Source organism: Prunus mume, linkage group LG8 (genome assembly GCF_029339155.1).
Source record: "Prunus mume cultivar Tortuosa linkage group LG8, ASM2933915v1, whole genome shotgun sequence".
NCBI classification, from domain to species: Eukaryota; Viridiplantae; Streptophyta; class Magnoliopsida; order Rosales; family Rosaceae; genus Prunus; species Prunus mume.
The window spans coordinates 9,614,249-9,631,864 of NC_142705.1; the positions used below are offsets into that span (position 1 = coordinate 9,614,249).

At 39.0% G+C, this 17,616-nt stretch overlaps 3 protein-coding genes and 2 pseudogenes across 5 annotated transcripts; 4 read left to right on the forward strand and 1 right to left on the reverse strand.

The window, feature by feature from the left end:
• Positions 1 to 501: 501 nt before the first annotated feature.
• Positions 502 to 4,119, forward strand: LOC103339753 (heat shock cognate 70 kDa protein-like; annotated as a pseudogene). The gene is made up of 2 exons (XR_016122885.1): positions 502 to 1,342; positions 2,556 to 4,119. The product of XR_016122885.1 is annotated as a heat shock cognate 70 kDa protein-like (transcript).
• Positions 4,120 to 7,229: 3,110 nt separating this feature from the next.
• Positions 7,230 to 9,393, forward strand: LOC103339752 (cytochrome P450 76A2-like). Its single transcript, XM_008243097.2, has 2 exons — positions 7,230 to 8,207; positions 8,481 to 9,393. The coding sequence occupies exons 1-2, from the start codon at positions 7,293 to 7,295 to the stop codon at positions 9,093 to 9,095; spliced, it is 1,530 nt and encodes a 509-aa protein (XP_008241319.2). The 5' UTR covers positions 7,230 to 7,292; the 3' UTR covers positions 9,096 to 9,393.
• A 136-nt stretch (positions 9,394 to 9,529) lies between these two features.
• LOC148914678 (uncharacterized) lies at positions 9,530 to 10,425 on the forward strand (annotated as a pseudogene).
• A 133-nt stretch (positions 10,426 to 10,558) lies between these two features.
• On the forward strand, positions 10,559 to 12,888 carry LOC103339751 (cytochrome P450 76A2-like). Its single transcript, XM_008243096.3, is given in 3 exon segments — positions 10,559 to 11,253; positions 11,255 to 11,737; positions 11,992 to 12,888. Coding segments are annotated over 3 exon segments (1,530 nt in total). The 5' UTR covers positions 10,559 to 10,821; the 3' UTR covers positions 12,607 to 12,888.
• Positions 12,889 to 13,782: 894 nt separating this feature from the next.
• Positions 13,783 to 16,411, reverse strand: LOC103339750 (protein PSK SIMULATOR 1-like). Of its 2 annotated transcripts, none has more exons than XM_008243094.2 (2): positions 16,271 to 16,411; positions 13,783 to 15,872 (listed from the first exon to the last, which is right to left on the reverse strand). In XM_008243094.2, exon 2 carries the CDS (start codon positions 15,806 to 15,808, stop codon positions 14,105 to 14,107), a length of 1,704 nt encoding a protein of 567 aa, XP_008241316.2. In that variant the 5' UTR covers positions 15,809 to 15,872; positions 16,271 to 16,411; the 3' UTR covers positions 13,783 to 14,104. The 2 variants fall into 2 exon arrangements, with proteins under 2 accessions (XP_008241316.2, XP_088899067.1); XM_089042941.1 differs by lacking the exon at positions 16,271 to 16,411 and adding an exon at positions 15,958 to 16,195.
• Positions 16,412 to 17,616: the final 1,205 nt, after the last annotated feature.

Consider the following 17,616-nt stretch of genomic DNA (forward strand, 5'->3'; position numbering starts at 1 on the left):
TTATTTGAGGAATCCTTGAATAGAAGTTGAATTTATTTATATGATGACAATCATCATGTTGTTTATATAAAAGGAATTAACAAGAAAGTTGCACACTTAATTATACAGCCAAGACAATGAGAGACAAGCAACCCAAGTTTCGAAGAGCTTTATCATATATTGATGTTATTGTGATGAGAACATTACGTGAGGTGAGGTAGGTGTTGAAAGCATATTGTCCCTCGTAGAAATACTTTGCCTCCTGAAATTTCATTTTGTTTCATTTGATTTATTAAACTTTTATCTCTCATTGTATCTCCATATACGGCATGCAGACACAAGAACTTCTCCGTAATGAGGCTAAATATATATATGGTTTATCAGTACGTAGGTATTGACTTAGACTTTTCATCTGTTGACTTTGGAAAGTACTGTAATTTCCTCCACACAACCCCCTCCCCACACACACATTAAGATAGTCAACTTCAGCTCTCCAACTTCTTCTAGCCAATCTCCTGGTGCTTCCATGGCCGTAGAGAACATGTCACCATTACTGGTTCCAATCAAACTCACGAGTGATATATATAGCTATCAACAGTGGAGAACTTTCTCCCTTTCATATTTTCACCATCATAATATTTCTGGAATCATTAATGGAACAGAGCCTCGTCCTGGGCGAGTTCAGTCTGCCCTTACTAATTGGTATGGCAGAGAGAAACAGGCTCTGAAATGGCTAAAGGCCTCTCTATCTGAAAGTCTCCAACAAATTGTCATGCACACCGGAGTTGACTCTTCACGACAGGTCTGGCTCAATCTCAAGGAACACTTCACGAATCTCGCTCATGCTCGCATCTATCAGCTTAAATCAGATCTACACAACGTGAAGAAAGATCCCGACATGCGGATGACTGCGTATCTAGAAACTATCAAACAGTTGGCGGCCCTAGCAGCTGCCGGTGCTCCTGTGGATGATCCGACCTACTTAATATACACATCCTGGCGGGATTACCAGAGGAGTACAATCCCATTCGTGAAAGGATGAAAGTATCTGCAGTAAGTAGTTGGGATGAGTTGGATGACTTATTGTTGAAAGAGGAAATTCATCTGGATGAGCAGCGCAGAAATACTACCTTAAATCATGATCAGGGTGGCCAAGAAGAAGACCATGCTATCGGGATCGATCTGGGAACGACGTATTCCCGCGTGGCCGTGTGGCGGAAAGATGGTGTAGAGGTCATACTGAACGATCACAGGAGCAGGAAGACTTCATCTTATGTTGCCTTCACTGAAACTAATGAGACTATTTTGGTAGGTGATGCAGCATTTAACCAAGTCCAGAGAAACACTACCAACTCAATCTTTGGTACGTAGGATTAAAATTATCATGTTTTGTTATAACTGTTTACTGTCTCCTTTTTAATTCTGTTCACTCATATTTCTTACTTATCACTTAGAACTAATCATAAGAAGTTGCATTTTCCTTAAGCTTAAGATTTTCTGGGAAGTTAAAATTTTATCTTTTAACTTTCAGTAAGATCCTTCCAAGGTGAAAAAAGTACGTATTGGTAAAGAAGCTATTATATAAACAGTAACGCTACTTTGTTTATCAAAATTAGTGATACCAAATTACGAGGACCACGTCATCTTTTCTTAATTTTTAGTCCAAAAAATTTGAAACTTAAACCATTTACAATTTTTTATTATAAAGAAATCTGATATACTCCCTTCATTCCGAGATCTGCCATGGCCTCGGCTCTACCAGAAATATTTCATGGTTTCCGTCTAATCAAAGGGGAAAAAAAACAGATTTCACACTTCACATGTATGTTTATCGTTTTGTTTGCATCTATATAATCAGTTTAGATTTTATCAATGTTGTAAACAAAAAAAGTTGAGATAATTATATAGGCCCTCCTTGAAAGAACTAGGAAGCTATTGAAAGGGCTTGAAATCTCAAAAGAGTTGTATTTCTTGTAGCGAAAATCTGTTGCATTCGAAGGAGTGGTGAGTATAGAAAACTACATCTAATGTTTGTGTAAAAGGACAAGTTTCAGGCTTAAAAACCCTAGAAATATTAGTAGCGAACCAGTAGAGGAGAAGAAAACAAAGATTAAACAACTATAACCAATGACATTTGAAAACTCTTACCTCTATGACTGGGGAAAATGATATTCAAAGAAATAAAATAAATCCAAATTTTTCCCGACTTCACATATGACGGTATATCGTGGGTTTGGATCTCAATGGTCATGTCATATTTGGGGGAGTGGAGGCCATGGCAGATCTGGGGATTGGTCACTGGTTTTTTTGGTTTTTTCTTTTTTCTTTGTTCTATAAATGGTTTAAGATTTTACTTTTAATAATTATGTCAAAATATGATTAATAAAAAAATGATGTGGTAGATGAGATGACTTGTCACGTTATGTGTCACGTAAGTTAGTATCACTAAAGTTGGTAAACAAGGTGGTGCCCATACCATTATTGTTATACAAATGCCTACTTAACTCAACCATGAAATATTTAATTCCTATATGTGATAGAATAGAAGTCTAAATAAACTTGGTATCAATTTGTAGATACAAAGCGGCTAATCGGTAGGAGATTCAGTGACACCTCTATTCAAAGTGATGTGAAGCACTGGCCATTCAAGGTGGTTGAAGGTACAGCTGACAGGCCCATGATTGTGGTTACCCACAATGGCCAAGAGAAACAATTTACTGCTGAAGAAATCTCTGCCATGATTCTGGAAAAGATGCGGAAGATTGCCGAGACCTACCTGGGCTCAACTGTGAAAAATGCAGTTATCACTGTCCCTGCTTACTTCAATGACTCCCAACGTCAGGCTACAAAAGAAGCTGGCCTCTCTGCTGGCCTAAATGTGATGCGTATTATGAACGAACCGAGTGCTGCTGCCATTGCTTATGGCCTCAGCGAGAAGTCCAGTTGGAATAGCACGAGAAATGTGATGATATTTGATCTGGGTGGAGGCACTTTAGATGTGTCATTGCTTACCATGACTAGTTCTGGTGACTTTCAAGTCCTGGCGACCGCTGGAGACACTCACCTTGGCGGCGAAGACTTCGAGAACAGAATGGTGAAGTATTGTGTCGAGCGATCAAGAGGGAGAAGACATTGGACGTTAGTGAAGACTTCAGAGCTCTTAGGAGGTTAAAAAATGAATGTAAGATTGCAAAAGAAAGTCTCTCACTTGCGTCTGACTTTGACATTGAAATTGATTGTTTGTGCTCGGGTATTGATTTCACTATAAATTTTACCCGTGAGAAATTTGAACAACTGAATATGGATTTGTTCATCAAGTGTATGGAGCCTGTGGCCAAGTGCTTGACGGATGCGAACATGGACATAAGCCATGTCCACGACGTTGTTCTTTCTGGTGGCTCTTCTAGAATTCCCATGGTGCAAGAGCTATTACAGAAGGTTTTCAAGGGGAAGGAGCTGTGCAAGGGCATCAGTCAGTATGAGGCAGTGGCATGTGGTGCCGCCATTCAAGCTGCAGTCTTAAGTGGGAATGGAAATGGGAAGTTCATTGAAGACTTCACCCTCTCAGATGTCACTCCTCTGCCACTTGTTCTGGAGTTTAACGATTATGATACAGTCAAGAGACTCTGCGATTTAATTCCAAGAAACATTAGAATTCCTACGATCGAGAAAGTGCGTTTTAATACTGTTCAGGACGATCAAGCTTTAAGCAACTTCTGCATATATGAAGGTGAGAGTAGCATACCTGAAAGTATGAACTTTTTGGCTGAATATAGCCTCCAAGACATTCCTGCAGCTCTTAACAATCTTCCTGGATTTTGTGTTTGCTTTTCTATTGATGCCGATGGTATCTTGAGTGTCTCTTCTGAGCATAAGTACACTTGGCAGAAGAAAGGGATCACATTTAACCGTGACAAACCGAAGTCTGGGGGGAATTATGATGAGTAACGTTGAAATAAGATACTCTGCTTGGCTTTGCACGCTTGGTAACTAATAGAGGATATATATACATCAATAAAACAGTGGGATCTATTGCGTTAAGAAAGAGAAGAGAGAATAAGTCTAATATCAATGTGTGATTGATTTGATGTATGTTATTTTTTAATGGGAAAAATTATATATTTGGAGTTATGTGACTTATGTTTTAGTGCATGGTATGTATAACCTGCACTATTATATCCATATATGCATTAGTTGGAGAGGGGGTCTTGCTTTGCCAATTGGCACCAACCTTAATTTACCAAAATAAAAATAGCCATCAACCTTACTTTAGTGACTGACTGCACTGCAGTGATGATTCTTTGGGAAAAATTGGAAAGATACTGTGCTACAACAGTACAAAAGATGACCTTGCATTGTTTTTTATTATTTAAAAATACAAATAATAATCTAAATTATACGTAGACATAAATTATAACTTGGATGTATGGAGGATGGGCTCACTGTTTTGACCAACTGGCCTAACTCACTTATGCATAATTGCATTGTTGTTTAATTATAAAGATTGGGGTTTCAAATCAACCCTAAGGAAAGCATAAGGACGTTGGAGATACATTGAGATAAGTTATCTGCAATGAAACTTACATGTCAAAATGGAAAACTGAAATTTATCTGGAGAGAGAAAGAAAAGGAATTGAAGAAATTGTAGAACTGTTCTTGGAGCCCAACATGGCCGTTGATTATAAAGGGCAGCATTTTGAGTTCATCCCATTTGGTTCTAGCCGTCGGATGTGCCCTGCTGTGCCACTAGTCTCTAGGGTACTCCCTCTGGCTCTAGGGTCACTCTTGCACTCGTTTGATTGGGTTTTACCAGAAGGGCTTGAGCCAGAGAATATGGATATGGCCGAGAGGATGGGAATCACACTTAGAAAATCTGTCCCTTTGAAGGTTGTACCTATACCTTACCAAGGGCATGTGGGATGCTCAATCTAATGCATTTTTATTTAGGTAAGCCAAGCAATGGGGTCAATTTGTGATAAGTTTTTTTGTTAAATTTGTTAATTAATAACTGATTGTTGTAAGTGGTGTAATAAAAGTGCACAATATGTTTGTGGGGATTGTATATATAATTAATGTGAATTGTGAAGACTTCTGCTATAAGTACTATTTGTATTATGAACATATTTTTCTAAGTTATTGTTACTGCACCCGCTACAATGAGCCCAATGGTTACAAAAAGAATTTGCATTCGATATCATTGTGCATGTATGTACATAATTTTGTTAGCTCGCTGTATTTGATTTGAGTTATGTTACCATGTCATGTTAAAGAAAGTGGCATAATTTGATCTTTATGCATCTTATGAAGTGATTGATATTATTGTAAAATAAAAGAAAGTGGAATAATTTATGACTATAGAGCTAATAAGAGCATTTCCACTCATGGAAAAGGGGGCTTAGGCTCCAAAAACAACCCCCATAAAGGAAAAGTTGTCATGGCAAGAAAGGGGTCCATGATAACTGGGCAAGGCCGAAGGCAAGACTAACATGGGTTGCTACTTGGGCAAGCTGACATTGCCAATTTAAATACTAAAAAAATTAATAAATAAAAAACCAAAAAATTAAGAATTTTTTTTCTATAAATACTTAGCCATGTTCTTCACCTCCCACACCAAAATTCATACAAATTCTTCTCATCGTATCTCATGTAAATAGTGGTTGCCATGGCAATGGGTGAGAATGCATCAAAAAATTGTTGTCACTATTCATGTGAATAGTGTTTGCCCTTACTTGCCATTGCCCTTTGCCATGGCACAATGGGATGAAAGTGCTCTAAAGTATAGATTTATTTATTTGGACTAATATGAAGTTGTTGTATAAGATCTTCTCAGCCCGTGAGGGTTTATGTTGGGCTACCTAGCTAACTGGTTTTTTTGTATGATCATTTCACAGGGCCACTATCAAATTGATGATGTGTTCCAAATGTGATAGCGCTGGCTAAGATTTGCTTTTTGTACCTGAGACTTGCTCCAAAGTCAAGGGTAGATTTAATTTTTCCATGACAGGAGAAAACGATTCGAAGTTGTTTAAAAGAACAGAAAGAAAAGAAAACAGAGTTGAATGAAATTGCATCTATCTGCCAACATCTTGAACACCCATAGGCTCATAACCTCAGAGAGAGAGACAGAGGGAGAGAGAGAGAACATAAGGGTGATGTGGCAGAATAATGAACAGTGCTTCCAATCCTGGATATATAATTCATCAATAAAACAAGGGAATCTATTGCGTTAAGAAAGAGAATATCAATGTGTGCTTGATTTGATATGTATGTTATTTTTTAATGGAAAAATTATATATTTGGAGTTATGTAACTTATGTTTTAGTGCATGGTATATATAACCCGCGGGCAAGAGATCAGAAAATTATATATATATATATATATGTGTGTGCGTGTGTGTGCGCATTAGTTGGAGAGGGGGTTTTGCTTTGCCAATTGGCACCAATCTTAATTTACCAAAATAAAAATAGCCATCAACCTTACTTTAATGACTGACTGCAGTGATGATTCTTTGGGAAAATTTGGAAAGATACCCTGCTACAACAGTACAAAAGATGACCTCACATTGTTTTTTTATTTTTTATCTTTTAAAATACAAGTAATAGTCTAAATTATACATAGACATAGATTCTAACTTGGATGCATGGAGGACGGGTTCACAGTTACCAATTAACTAACTCACTTTTGCATAATTGCATTGTTTAATTATAAAGATTGGGGTTTCAAATCAACCTTATAAGGAAAGCATAAGGACGTTGGAGATACACTGAGATAATTTATTTGCAATGAAATTTACATGTCAAAATGGCAAACTCATTTATCTGGAGAGAGAAAGAAAAGGAATTTCGAGAAATTGTTGACGTTCTAATTATAGCTAGAAACACTAGAAATTGTAGACGTTCTAAAATAATCAAACGGAAGAATACTTTTTTCTTAGGTTGTTGGGTTGTTGTTATCGTCAGATACGTTACCAAAGATGCATACAAAGTAGGTTTTAGTCTTATGCTTACATAAATCCATGGCCTCCATAGTCGAGGCCTCTAGGGTAGCATCATCTACCTATTACCAATCATATTTTGTGGCACATATAGTGTCTTTTTGTCTCTTCTACCTAAAATTGAAGAAATCTGAAACTGACGGCTACAAGAAGTTTACATGTGTGCTAATCCCATTCGATAAGAGAATCCCGTTTCGATAAGAGATGTGATTTCGAAACTCGCCTTTGAGGTTAAAAAGGTATGTTTATATGGTACATTCATATTAGATGCTAGCTAGCTTGAGAGCAAAGCACACTTCATTGCTTTGAGTCCCTGACCATGATGGAGTGGCCTTGGAATTTTCTTGTCTATTTCATCACCTTCCTTTTACCAGCTCTGCTCTTCTTGATCCGAAGGAGATCATCAAACTCGAGCCTCCATCGGCTTCCTCCCGGTCGGCCAGGACTGCCTGTGTTCGGCAACATGTTCGACCTTGGAACAATGCCACACAAGACCCTCACTGAGCTAACACACAAGTTTGGTCCTGTAATTTGGCTAAGGCTCGGTGCAAGAAACACTATGGTAATTCAATCTGCCAAAGCAGCCGCAGACCTTTTCAAGCACCACGACATGTCATTTGCAGGACGCACCACAACCGAAGCAAGCCGTGTGCTTGACTACCACAAGGGGTCACTGGCTCTGGCCCCTTATGGTGCGCACTGGCGTATGTTGCGGCGCCTTGTGACGGTTGAGATGCTGGTGAACAAGCGCATTAATGAGACGGCCTTCATCCGCAAGAAGTGTCTTGACAACTTGCAATTGTGGATAGAAGAGGAAGCCTCAAAGCTCGAAGAAGGGCATGGAGTTCACATGGCTCGCTTTGTGTTTCTTATGAGTTTCAACCTTCTTGGCAACCTCATGCTGTCCAGGGACTTGGTGGATCCCAACTCAAGAGAAGGATTGGAGTTCTTTTCTGCAATGGCTGGATTGATGGAGTGGAATGGGCATGCCAACATGGCTGATTTCTTTCCATGGCTGAGGTGGCTTGATCCACAAGGCTTGAAGAGAAAGATGAAGAGGGATCTTGGAAAAGCTCTGGAAATTGCTTCTAAGTTTGTTTTGGAGCGCATGGAAGAGAAGAGGGTGGGTGGGGTGAGAGCTAGGGACTTCTTGGATGTGTTGCTTGAGTTTGAAGGCAATGGGATTGATGAACCAGCCAAAATTTCTCATCGTGATGTCAATATTTTCATACTGGTAAGTGGTGTTGTTTTCCTTGTTCAATACATAGTCTTTTTAACATGTTAAGTTTAATTTGGTCATGCGTGTTTCATATCACTTAATACAATTTTGTAACGTTTTTAACCATGTTGAGAACTGTTCGATATGCTGATAAAAAAAAACAAATTAATAAAGAGATATAAGCCTTGTAATTCTTATTGCAGTACTACATTTCTTTTTTGTTCAGAAGTGACCATAGAACTTGTCAACTTATAAATTATAATCTGTATTGCTTATGCTGTGATGCAGGAAATATTTCTGGCAGGTTCAGAAACAACAAGCAGCACAATAGAATGGGCACTGACTGAGCTTCTATGCAACCCTGAGACATTAACCAAAGCCAAAGCCGAGCTCACTCAAGTTATAGGGCCAAACAGAAAAATTGAAGAGACTGACATTGAAAAACTTCCATACTTACAGGGCATAATTAAAGAAACCCTAAGATTGCATCCACCAATCCCATTCCTAATACCAAGAAAAGCTATGGAGGACACCAAGTTCACGAACTACTTTATACCCAAAAACACACAGGTATTTGTGAATGTTTATGCAATTGGAAGAGACCCAGATGTGTGGGTTGATGAGCCTAATGCATTTAAGCCTGAGAGGTTCATAGGGTCAAAAACTGATTATAAGGGTCAGCATTATGAGTTCATTCCATTTGGGGCTGGAAGAAGAGCTTGTGCGGGTTTGCCACTGGCTCATAGAATGTTGCATCTTACCTTGGGCTTGTTGCTGCACCAATTTGACTGGTCACTTGATGGAAATGTGACCAGAGGCACTATGGATTGGAAGGAAAAGTTGGGGATAACAATGAGAAAGTCTCAGCCCTTACTAGCTGTGCCTAGAAAGTGCTCGGTATAGTCGCTATAGCTTCTTCTTCTTTTCTCGAAGTCTGATCTCATTAAAGAAATCCAGAGAAAACAGGATAAAAACAGAGCTATCGCTTCATATGTTTTAAAACTACAAATAGCGTGACACGCGATATGTTACTGTCTTATTTATTAAAAGTAAATGAGTTCTAAATGTATTATAATCTCAAACATGTACAAATGAAACACTTGTGCATCAGTTAAGAATGATTGTCTTACTGTTGAACAAGTTATATGAATAGTGGTATTGGTATGAAAATGATCAGAAATAAAATATTAGTAGTTGGATAGCTGTGTAGTAGTGGAGCATGCTTGTCTCGGGTGCAGGTTACAATTCCATGCCTATCTTGAGAATTGTATCATTGTTTATTCTTGCTTTGTGTTGTAACCATTATAAAGCTTTAAAGAGCTAATGATTAATAAGACAATTTCATTCAAAGTGAATGTAGGCATCAACAGCCGAACCACTATAATTCTCTGTTCTTGTCTGTTGCTATTTTATAGTCTTTGTTTCTTCATGGTATCAGAGCAGGTGTGGTAGAAGCCCCCCTGTTTCTCCTTTTCTTTAGTCGGTTGTCTTCTCCGCTATTTTCTCTGCCATGGGAGAAAAAGTTGAATCTACCACTACTGTTACTAATGCTGCAGCTACTATTATTTCTGAGTCTGAGGCAAATCCAAACATGGAGCTTTGCTCTGTTCTCTTGAATGGTTCCAATTATATTCCTTCGTCCAGAGCTGTTACTTTAGCTCTTGGAGGAAAATCAAAGCTGGGATATAATAATGGAAAAATTCCAGCTCCAGATGATGGTGATCCAAAATTTGAAGAACGGCTGTCAAAGGATCAACTTGTTATGTCTTGGATTTTGAATTCCATGGGGCCACGGGTGGCTGAAATTTTCAGCTACTCAGATTCCTCTCAAAACTTGTGGGAGTCTCTTAAAGAGATGTAGGGGCAGCAAGACAATGCAGCCCGAATTTTTGAGTTAAAGAGAGAAATTGCAGGAGCTTATCAAGAGGGAAAGTCCTTTATTGCGCATCTTGGGAAGTTGTAAGGTATGTGGAATGAGCTTGCCCTGTATCGACCTCATACAAGGTTCTTGTGCAGAGGGCAGAGGAGGATAAAAAATTTCAGTTGCTTGCAAGTCTTGACTCTCAGACTATGAAGATCTTAGAAAAAAAACATTCTCATGAGTACTGAGATGCCTTCCTTCAACAATATATGTACCATTATTCCAAGAGAAGAAATCCGAAGGAAAGTGGTGCACAATGAAACAAAGTCACAGACCGTGACTTCAGAGTCGAGGGCATTTGCAGTTGACTGAAGGAAGGGACAAGGGATACTGTGAAGTGTGACTATTGTGGATAACCCAAACGCACTAGAAACAGGTGTTGGATTCTCCATCCGCACTTAAAAAAAGAAGGGAAGAGATAACGACAAGACTTCAACTCAATCTGGAGAAGGCAGCAGGTCCACATGAAATGAAGACACAACGACTGCAGCAACTCCAACGCCTGCGGCCATAACCAGTCAACTATTGCAGGTGCTGCAAAAAAAGTCGCAGGACTATCCATTTAAACATTGCCCCTACAAAGGCAAGCAGCGTCCTACAAATAAAGTTTGTAAAAGGGGCCTTCCCTTCATGCTTTCTTACTTGCAGTCTTGCAGACAACAATATTGACCCTAGAGAGCAAGAACAACGGTTCGTTTCTTCAACTCAATGGAGTGGTGTTCTTGGAATTTTCTAGTTTATTTTCTCATCTTCTTGTTATCAGCTCTGCTCTTCTTGCTAATCCGCCGGAGATCAAAATCGGGCAACCATCTGCTTCCTCCTGGACCACCAGGATGGCCTATATTCGGCAACATGTTCGACCTCGGCACGATGCCACACAGGACTCTCACTGAGCTAACGCCCAAGTTTGGTCCTGTAATTTGGCTACGGCTTGGAGCAAGAGCAACTATGTCAGTTCAATCTGCCAAAGCAGCCTCTGAGTTTTTCAAAAACCATGACCTCTCATTTGCAAACCGCACCATAAATGAAGCTTGCCGGGTTTATGACTACCACAAGGGGTCATTGGCTCTAGCCCCTTACGGCTCACACTGGCGGGTGTTGAGGCGGCTTATGACGGTTGACATGGTCGTAAACAAGCGCAATCAACGAGACCGCCTTCGTTCGAAGAAAGTGCTTTGACAACTTGCAGTTGTGGATAGAAGAGGAAGCCTCTAAGCTCAAAGAAGGACATGGAGTTCATGTGGCTCGTTTTGTGTTTCTTATGACTTTCAACCTTCTTGGGAACCTCATGCTGTCTAGGGACTTGGTGGATCCTAAGTCAAACGAAGGGTTGGAGTTCTTTAAGGCAATGAATGGACTGATGGAGTGGAATGGGGCTGCATACATGGCTGATTACTTTCCATGGCTAAGGTGGTTGGATCCACAGGGCTTGAAGAGGAAGATGAAAAAGGACCTTGGAAAAGCTATACAGATTGCCTCTAAGTTTGTGAAGGAGCGCATGGAAGCGATAGGGGTGGGTAGAGAGAAAACTAGGGACTTCTTGGATTTGTTGCTTGAATTTGAAGGCAATGGAATTGATGAACCAGACAAAATTTCTGAACATGATCTCAATATTTTTATACTGGTAAGTGGTTGTTTAGCTCTAACTCTTCAAATTACTAGATGTAAGTTTTTAAAGATCATGACATAACGTGTTCTCAAATGCTCTTATAGATTGTCTGTCAAACTGTGAATCTGAATTATTGATCACGCTCGGTACATGAATGTGTGATTTAGATTCACAATCTGACAACTTAAGTATTTGTCCGGCAAGATAAGACTGGCAAGAGAATTTCACTTCTTAAAAGCTTTGATAATCATTGAACAAACTGTGTGCAGGAAATATTCATGGCTGGTTCAGAAACAACAAGCAGCACCACAGAATGGGCAATGACAGAGCTGCTATGCAACCCAGAGACATTGATGAAGGCCAAAGCCGAGCTCACTCAAGTGATAGGTCCAAACAGAAAGATTGAAGAGAGTGATATTGACAATCTTCCCTATTTGCAGGGTATAATTAAAGAAACACTAAGATTGCATCCACCAGTTCCATTTCAACTACCAAGAAAGGCTATGGATGACACCAAATTCATGGGGTATTTTATACCAAAAGACACACAGGTTTTTGTGAATGCTTATGCAATTGGAAGAGACCCAGATGTGTGGGTTGATGAACCTAATTCATTCAAGCCTGAGAGGTTCATAGGTTCAAAAATTGATTACAAGGGCCAACATTATGAGTTGATTCCATTTGGAGCTGGGAGAAGAATGTGTGCAGGTGTGCCTCTGGCTCATAGAATGCTGCATCTTACATTGGGGATGTTGCTTCACCAATTTGATTGGTCACTTGATGGAAATGTCACCAGAGACACTATGGATTGGAAGGACAAGTTGGGGGCATCAATGAGAAAGTCTGTGCCATTACTAGCAGTGCCTAAAAAATGCTTGGTATAGTCACTAAAGACTCATTTGTCTTTTAAAAAAAAAATGTGTTTTAATATGTCTGCTTTCAATATCTTCTGTTCACGCAAATAATTTTGTCGCTAGACAATCTAGTATGTTATGTTTTAATTTGTTAATTTACACTATTAATGATGTCTTTTTGAATGAATAGATCTGATTAGTTGTCTTGTGTAACAATATAATACAATATCTTAAGCTCTTTTGTAAATGGATTGATTCGAACTTGTAACTTTATTGCGGGAAAATGTTACTTATCCCAATTTTTTCTTTCAACTTTCTTTCTCAACCACATCATTCAATTAAACAAGCAACAATTCTTTAGTATTCCATAAGTTGAAATAAAAAATTCGAGAGAAATAGGTTGTGTGACATTATTGAAGAAATATTGTGTGGAAATGGAGATGATTGATTGATGATATATGGTTTTCCATAACAAAAAAGTCATTTAACTGGACCTTCCCTTGCGATTACAAGAGCGAGCAAATACTATTCACATAAATAGTGACTGCGTTAGCAATTTTTTGATGCATTTTCTCACTCTTTGTCATGGCAACCTAAGGACAATCTATTTACATGAGATATGAAAAGAGGAATTTGTATTAATTTTGATATGGAAAGTGAAGAATATGGCTAGGTACTTATATAATTTTTTTTTTAAAAAAATTTGGTATTTAAATTGGTTGATGACGTCAACTTGCCCAGTTTCGTGGACCCACTTCTTGTCATGGTAACTTTTTTTTTTGGTGACAAAAAGAGATGAGTGGAAATGCTCTTATGGGCCAACCAGCTACTCAAATGGACTTTTCTTTTAGAGTCTCATGTATATCCATACAATTCAGTCAATTTGCTCAAATAATGCAGTTAAGTAAATTTAGATAAAATAGTAAAGCAGTATTTCTGTAACCAGTCTTTCTTTGGCAAGATCATAATTTATCTGAAAATTGAGAAAACCGATATATTTCCCAGAGACGGTGAACATATTTTCTGATACATAGATTGAACAAGAAAAAGACTATATCCATCGAATATGCTTATATAATTGTTTTGTTTTATATCCTAATTGGCGTTTTAAGACACGTGAGGAAAAAGAGTGGACAAAAAGAGGAAAACAACAAAGAAGAAGCAATCCATGTGATGAAATATTATAAGATCTTGAAGCTACAGATATGTCAAAAGAGTAGTGCAAATATACCATAGATTATGCTACAAAGAGCTTCGTGTTACATTACAAGATATGCTTTACAAGGACGTTGCCGTTGGCTCCCAATTCATTCACCATATGAACAAATGAAAGAATCTTTGAGTTCCAAGAAAAGACAAAGAAGAACAAAAGAGAAAAAGAGAAAATCTACTTGCCCAAAAGAAGCAGAAAATGTTCATTTGATGCTTAAAACATCTCATTCTTCTCCAGGTTACTTCATTGATTGAACATCGCCATCTTATAGACCTGTGGAAGTCCACAATCTACTAATGCAGTCCACAAATTCTGTTAAGCAATTTCATCCCTTTTGAGCATATAATCATCATACAGTCTGTTGCCACCAGCGTCTCGCAAAGCCTTCCTATTATGCTCATCAATCATGCACATATAGTTCAGACCTATAAGAAGCTCCACAATTGCAGCTTCGGTTTTAGCCTGATTCGCAAAGTGGAGGGTCTGGACCAGAAGCACATTTGTCTTGGCAACTTCCTGCTGCTTCACAAAATTTCGCTCAGAATGCCACCGCACCATGTTATGGGCTAGGGGAGCAAGCCATTCCAGTATCTGCTCCAGTGCCAGACTCCACTCTCCTGCAAGGGCAGGATCATAGACAGATGTGCCCATAGTTTTGGCATATGACTTTAGTCTAGCTCTCAGAGTAGTTCTTAAAGTTGTGGTTAACATATTGTATAGATCATATCTTGCGTCAAGGCTGATCAAGTGAGGTGATGAAGCTATATTTTCAATCAAAACAATCACATTTGCATAATGGAGAGCCAGAGCAGCATCACCAAGGGTAGACGGCGAGGCAGCCAACAGTGTACATTTTGAACTAAATAGGGATAATTTAGAATAGATACTGTGGCTGAAAGATTGAGATCCCATATGTGTGTACTTCTCACAATGTTTCATATTGGTACTTCTCAACCTCATAGAACCACCAATTTCTGGCTTGCAGCTCTGGAAAACAGGAGATTCACTTCCACCCGTCATGCATCCTTTAAAAGGTCCAACATGAGCAAAACTTTTGGCTTTTAACTGAGAATAATTTCCATGTTGGATGGATGACTGATGATGAGCTTGCCGCTGTTTGTTTGTTTTATTCTTACTACTAGCAATAAGCCTTGGCTTTGTAAGCGACCTCCCAAGAGGTCCTGAATAGAACCCACAATGATTACCATCAGATGGATGAACAGAAGAGTGCACAAGAGCAGAAAACGAATGACTGCGAGATAGACAAGCAGAATTGGTAATTTCAGAATTATTGTTTCCCTCTCCAGAACCCATTTGATCATATCCAAAGACCAGCTTGATCCTCTCTAAAATAGTAAACAGGGATCTAGCCAGAAGTCGGACAGTGTAATCATAAGTTCTACTCCATGGAGACATCTCTTGTAGATTTTTCACAAATTGACGCTGCCACATTACCTTCTGTTGAAACTCGAGCAATTTGACCCGATTTAACTGAGGATTAGCCCGCATTCTCCTCAGAGTTTGCTCATGCTCAGCCAGCACTTCTAGCTCCTGAGACAATTGCATTGTGGCCTCAACAAATCTCTCCATTTTCTTCACTTTCCTCTCCATTTTCTTCCACCTGTACTCCCACCCAAGCCATTGGAAACCATTCTCAAGAGGGTCATCAAAAAATTCTTCAAAACGATGATAAACCGGGTCAGTGCACCTCTTACCAAGCCTGACCACTGACATGGCAAGATACCCCAAATTCTCAATTATCTCATTCAGTGCAAGTTCCATCAAGTAACCATCGTCGTCAGCCACGAGCCTTCTCATCCCAGGTGAGTTAACAATCTCTTCCCTCAACCTAAGCATCTCCTTTTCACCCACAATATTCCATAAATTCACCATCTTTAACATCAACCCCGCAACTTCAAACGCCAGAATCCCAACCACTGGCTTCTCAACCTCCACCACACGATTCCATGAGAACCTCAAACTACCGAACCACGACTCGGACACCATCTCACCTCCCATTAAAGCTCATACACCAAAGTGCAAACCAAATCTCAACAAAAAAATTCAGTAGATCTCTTTATCCCTGCGCCAAAATAAGAGGTACAACTTGTATTATGTTCTTAAACACAAAACCAAATCACAACTTTTCAAACAAACCCTAAATCTACCTTAGCTCAAAAGCAAAACCAAAAACGAACATGAAACAATTCTAACTCTAACCCTCCACTTGGTTGCTCAGGAAGCATAGAAAATACAAAAACATAACTGATTACAAATTGTCTACACTCTCATCTCAGCTAAGTCAAATACCCATACATCAAAAGGCGAAATTGATACTTTCCCAGGTCTCAAACACTAGAATTCCCACATTTTCTCACCAACCAAACATACATTGTCGATTGCCCTCACAGATTCAAACAACAAACTAACATAAGCATATATTCGTACCTACTGTATCCATACAGTATGTTGAAAACTCACCTTTTAGCTTGAAAAAGGTGGCAGCTTGACATCAATCTGGAGCACAAAAGCAAGCAAATATGACTGAGCTACAGAGAAAAGAAGAAAAGGTTGGGCCTTTTTGGGGTTGGAGTTGGAGGGTGTGCGTAGGCTTTGACCGTAGGCACCCAGCTGCGTACAAATAGCCGTAGCCGTAGAGCAAGAAGACAAAGATAAAGCCGAGACGAGTTCCCAAAGAGTCGTAAATCGGTCAAACCGAGGTGAAAAACAGGATATTACAGGCCCTTGGGGAATACCAATGGTGTTCCCAAAAATGTTTCTAATTTTGGTATTGTTTTATAATTTGTCCACTAATGTAATGTTGATTGAGATGGAGTTTGGGTTGTGTTATTTCCCTCTCTTGGATATTTTACTAGCCTCCCTAAATAATATACTTCAGATTTGTTTTCTGAATGATTTAGTTTCATGAATGTTGTTGTATTCTTAAAATACATCGAATATGGTGTCAGAAAGCTTGAAATTTGGAATACCAACTTATATAACTATTTTATTTAATGACAAATGTGATGTTGTCAAGGTAAAAGTATGTTTTTGGTGGAATATTTTGGAAGATTTGGTTGGTGGGTTAATGGGGACATGTAGTTGTAAGTGGTTGCTGCTCATGGTTTTTGTGGTTGACATCATTGGGAGTGTCACTGTGGGTTTTGGGTTTGGGCTAATGAAACATTGATTGATTGGTTTGAGACCAATAAGGAAGAAAGGCTTTGCTTTGTTGAATTTTTTGTGTCATCGCTTTGCTGGTTTTGTTGTCAGTGAGTTGAGTCTGGGGTAATTGCAGGCGCATATGCTTGCCACGTGAGACAAACTTGATGCACAACTGTCACTCGTCTGAACTGGTGATTGCACAACGAACATAATTTAATCATAAGATGTGCATAAGAGAGAGAGAGAGAGAGAGAGAGAGAGAGAGAGGGGTTCTCATTTGAGGATGCTTTGGTACCATTTGTGCGAAGAAAGGCTCCAACTTACATTGCAATTTGGTTTTGTTTGCACTTGGTTCTTTGTTGTTTGTTGCCTTGCTGTTGCTGATCAGATTGTGAAATACAAAAGCTATCTCAAGCGCGTCAATTTTACCAATTATTAATTTTATTGGGACATTCTTGCTCTTTCTTTGTTGCGTGGAAGTGCAAATAGCATTGCGATTCTAGAGATATTATTATTCCTTTCACACTCTTGCACAAGAATATAGAGGGGTTGACATAGCATATATAGAATGTCCCCTCAAGACTCAATAGGGTTAGCTCAACTTTCTTTAGGGTTAAATACCATTTTGATGGAAGTGTTTGATTAGAATTTTTATTTTGGTT

Bases quoted from the DNA above. Each gene is read 5' to 3' on its own strand.
- LOC103339752 (XM_008243097.2), top strand. From the start codon at position 7,293: ATGATGGAGTGGCCTTGGAATTTTCTTGTCTATTTCATCACCTTCCTT. The intron at 8,208-8,480 runs GTAAGTGGTGTT...GCTGTGATGCAG, and splicing joins ATGTCAATATTTTCATACTG to GAAATATTTCTGGCAGGTTC.
- LOC103339750 (XM_008243094.2), bottom strand. From the start codon at position 15,808: ATGGGAGGTGAGATGGTGTCCGAGTCGTGGTTCGGTAGTTTGAGGTTC.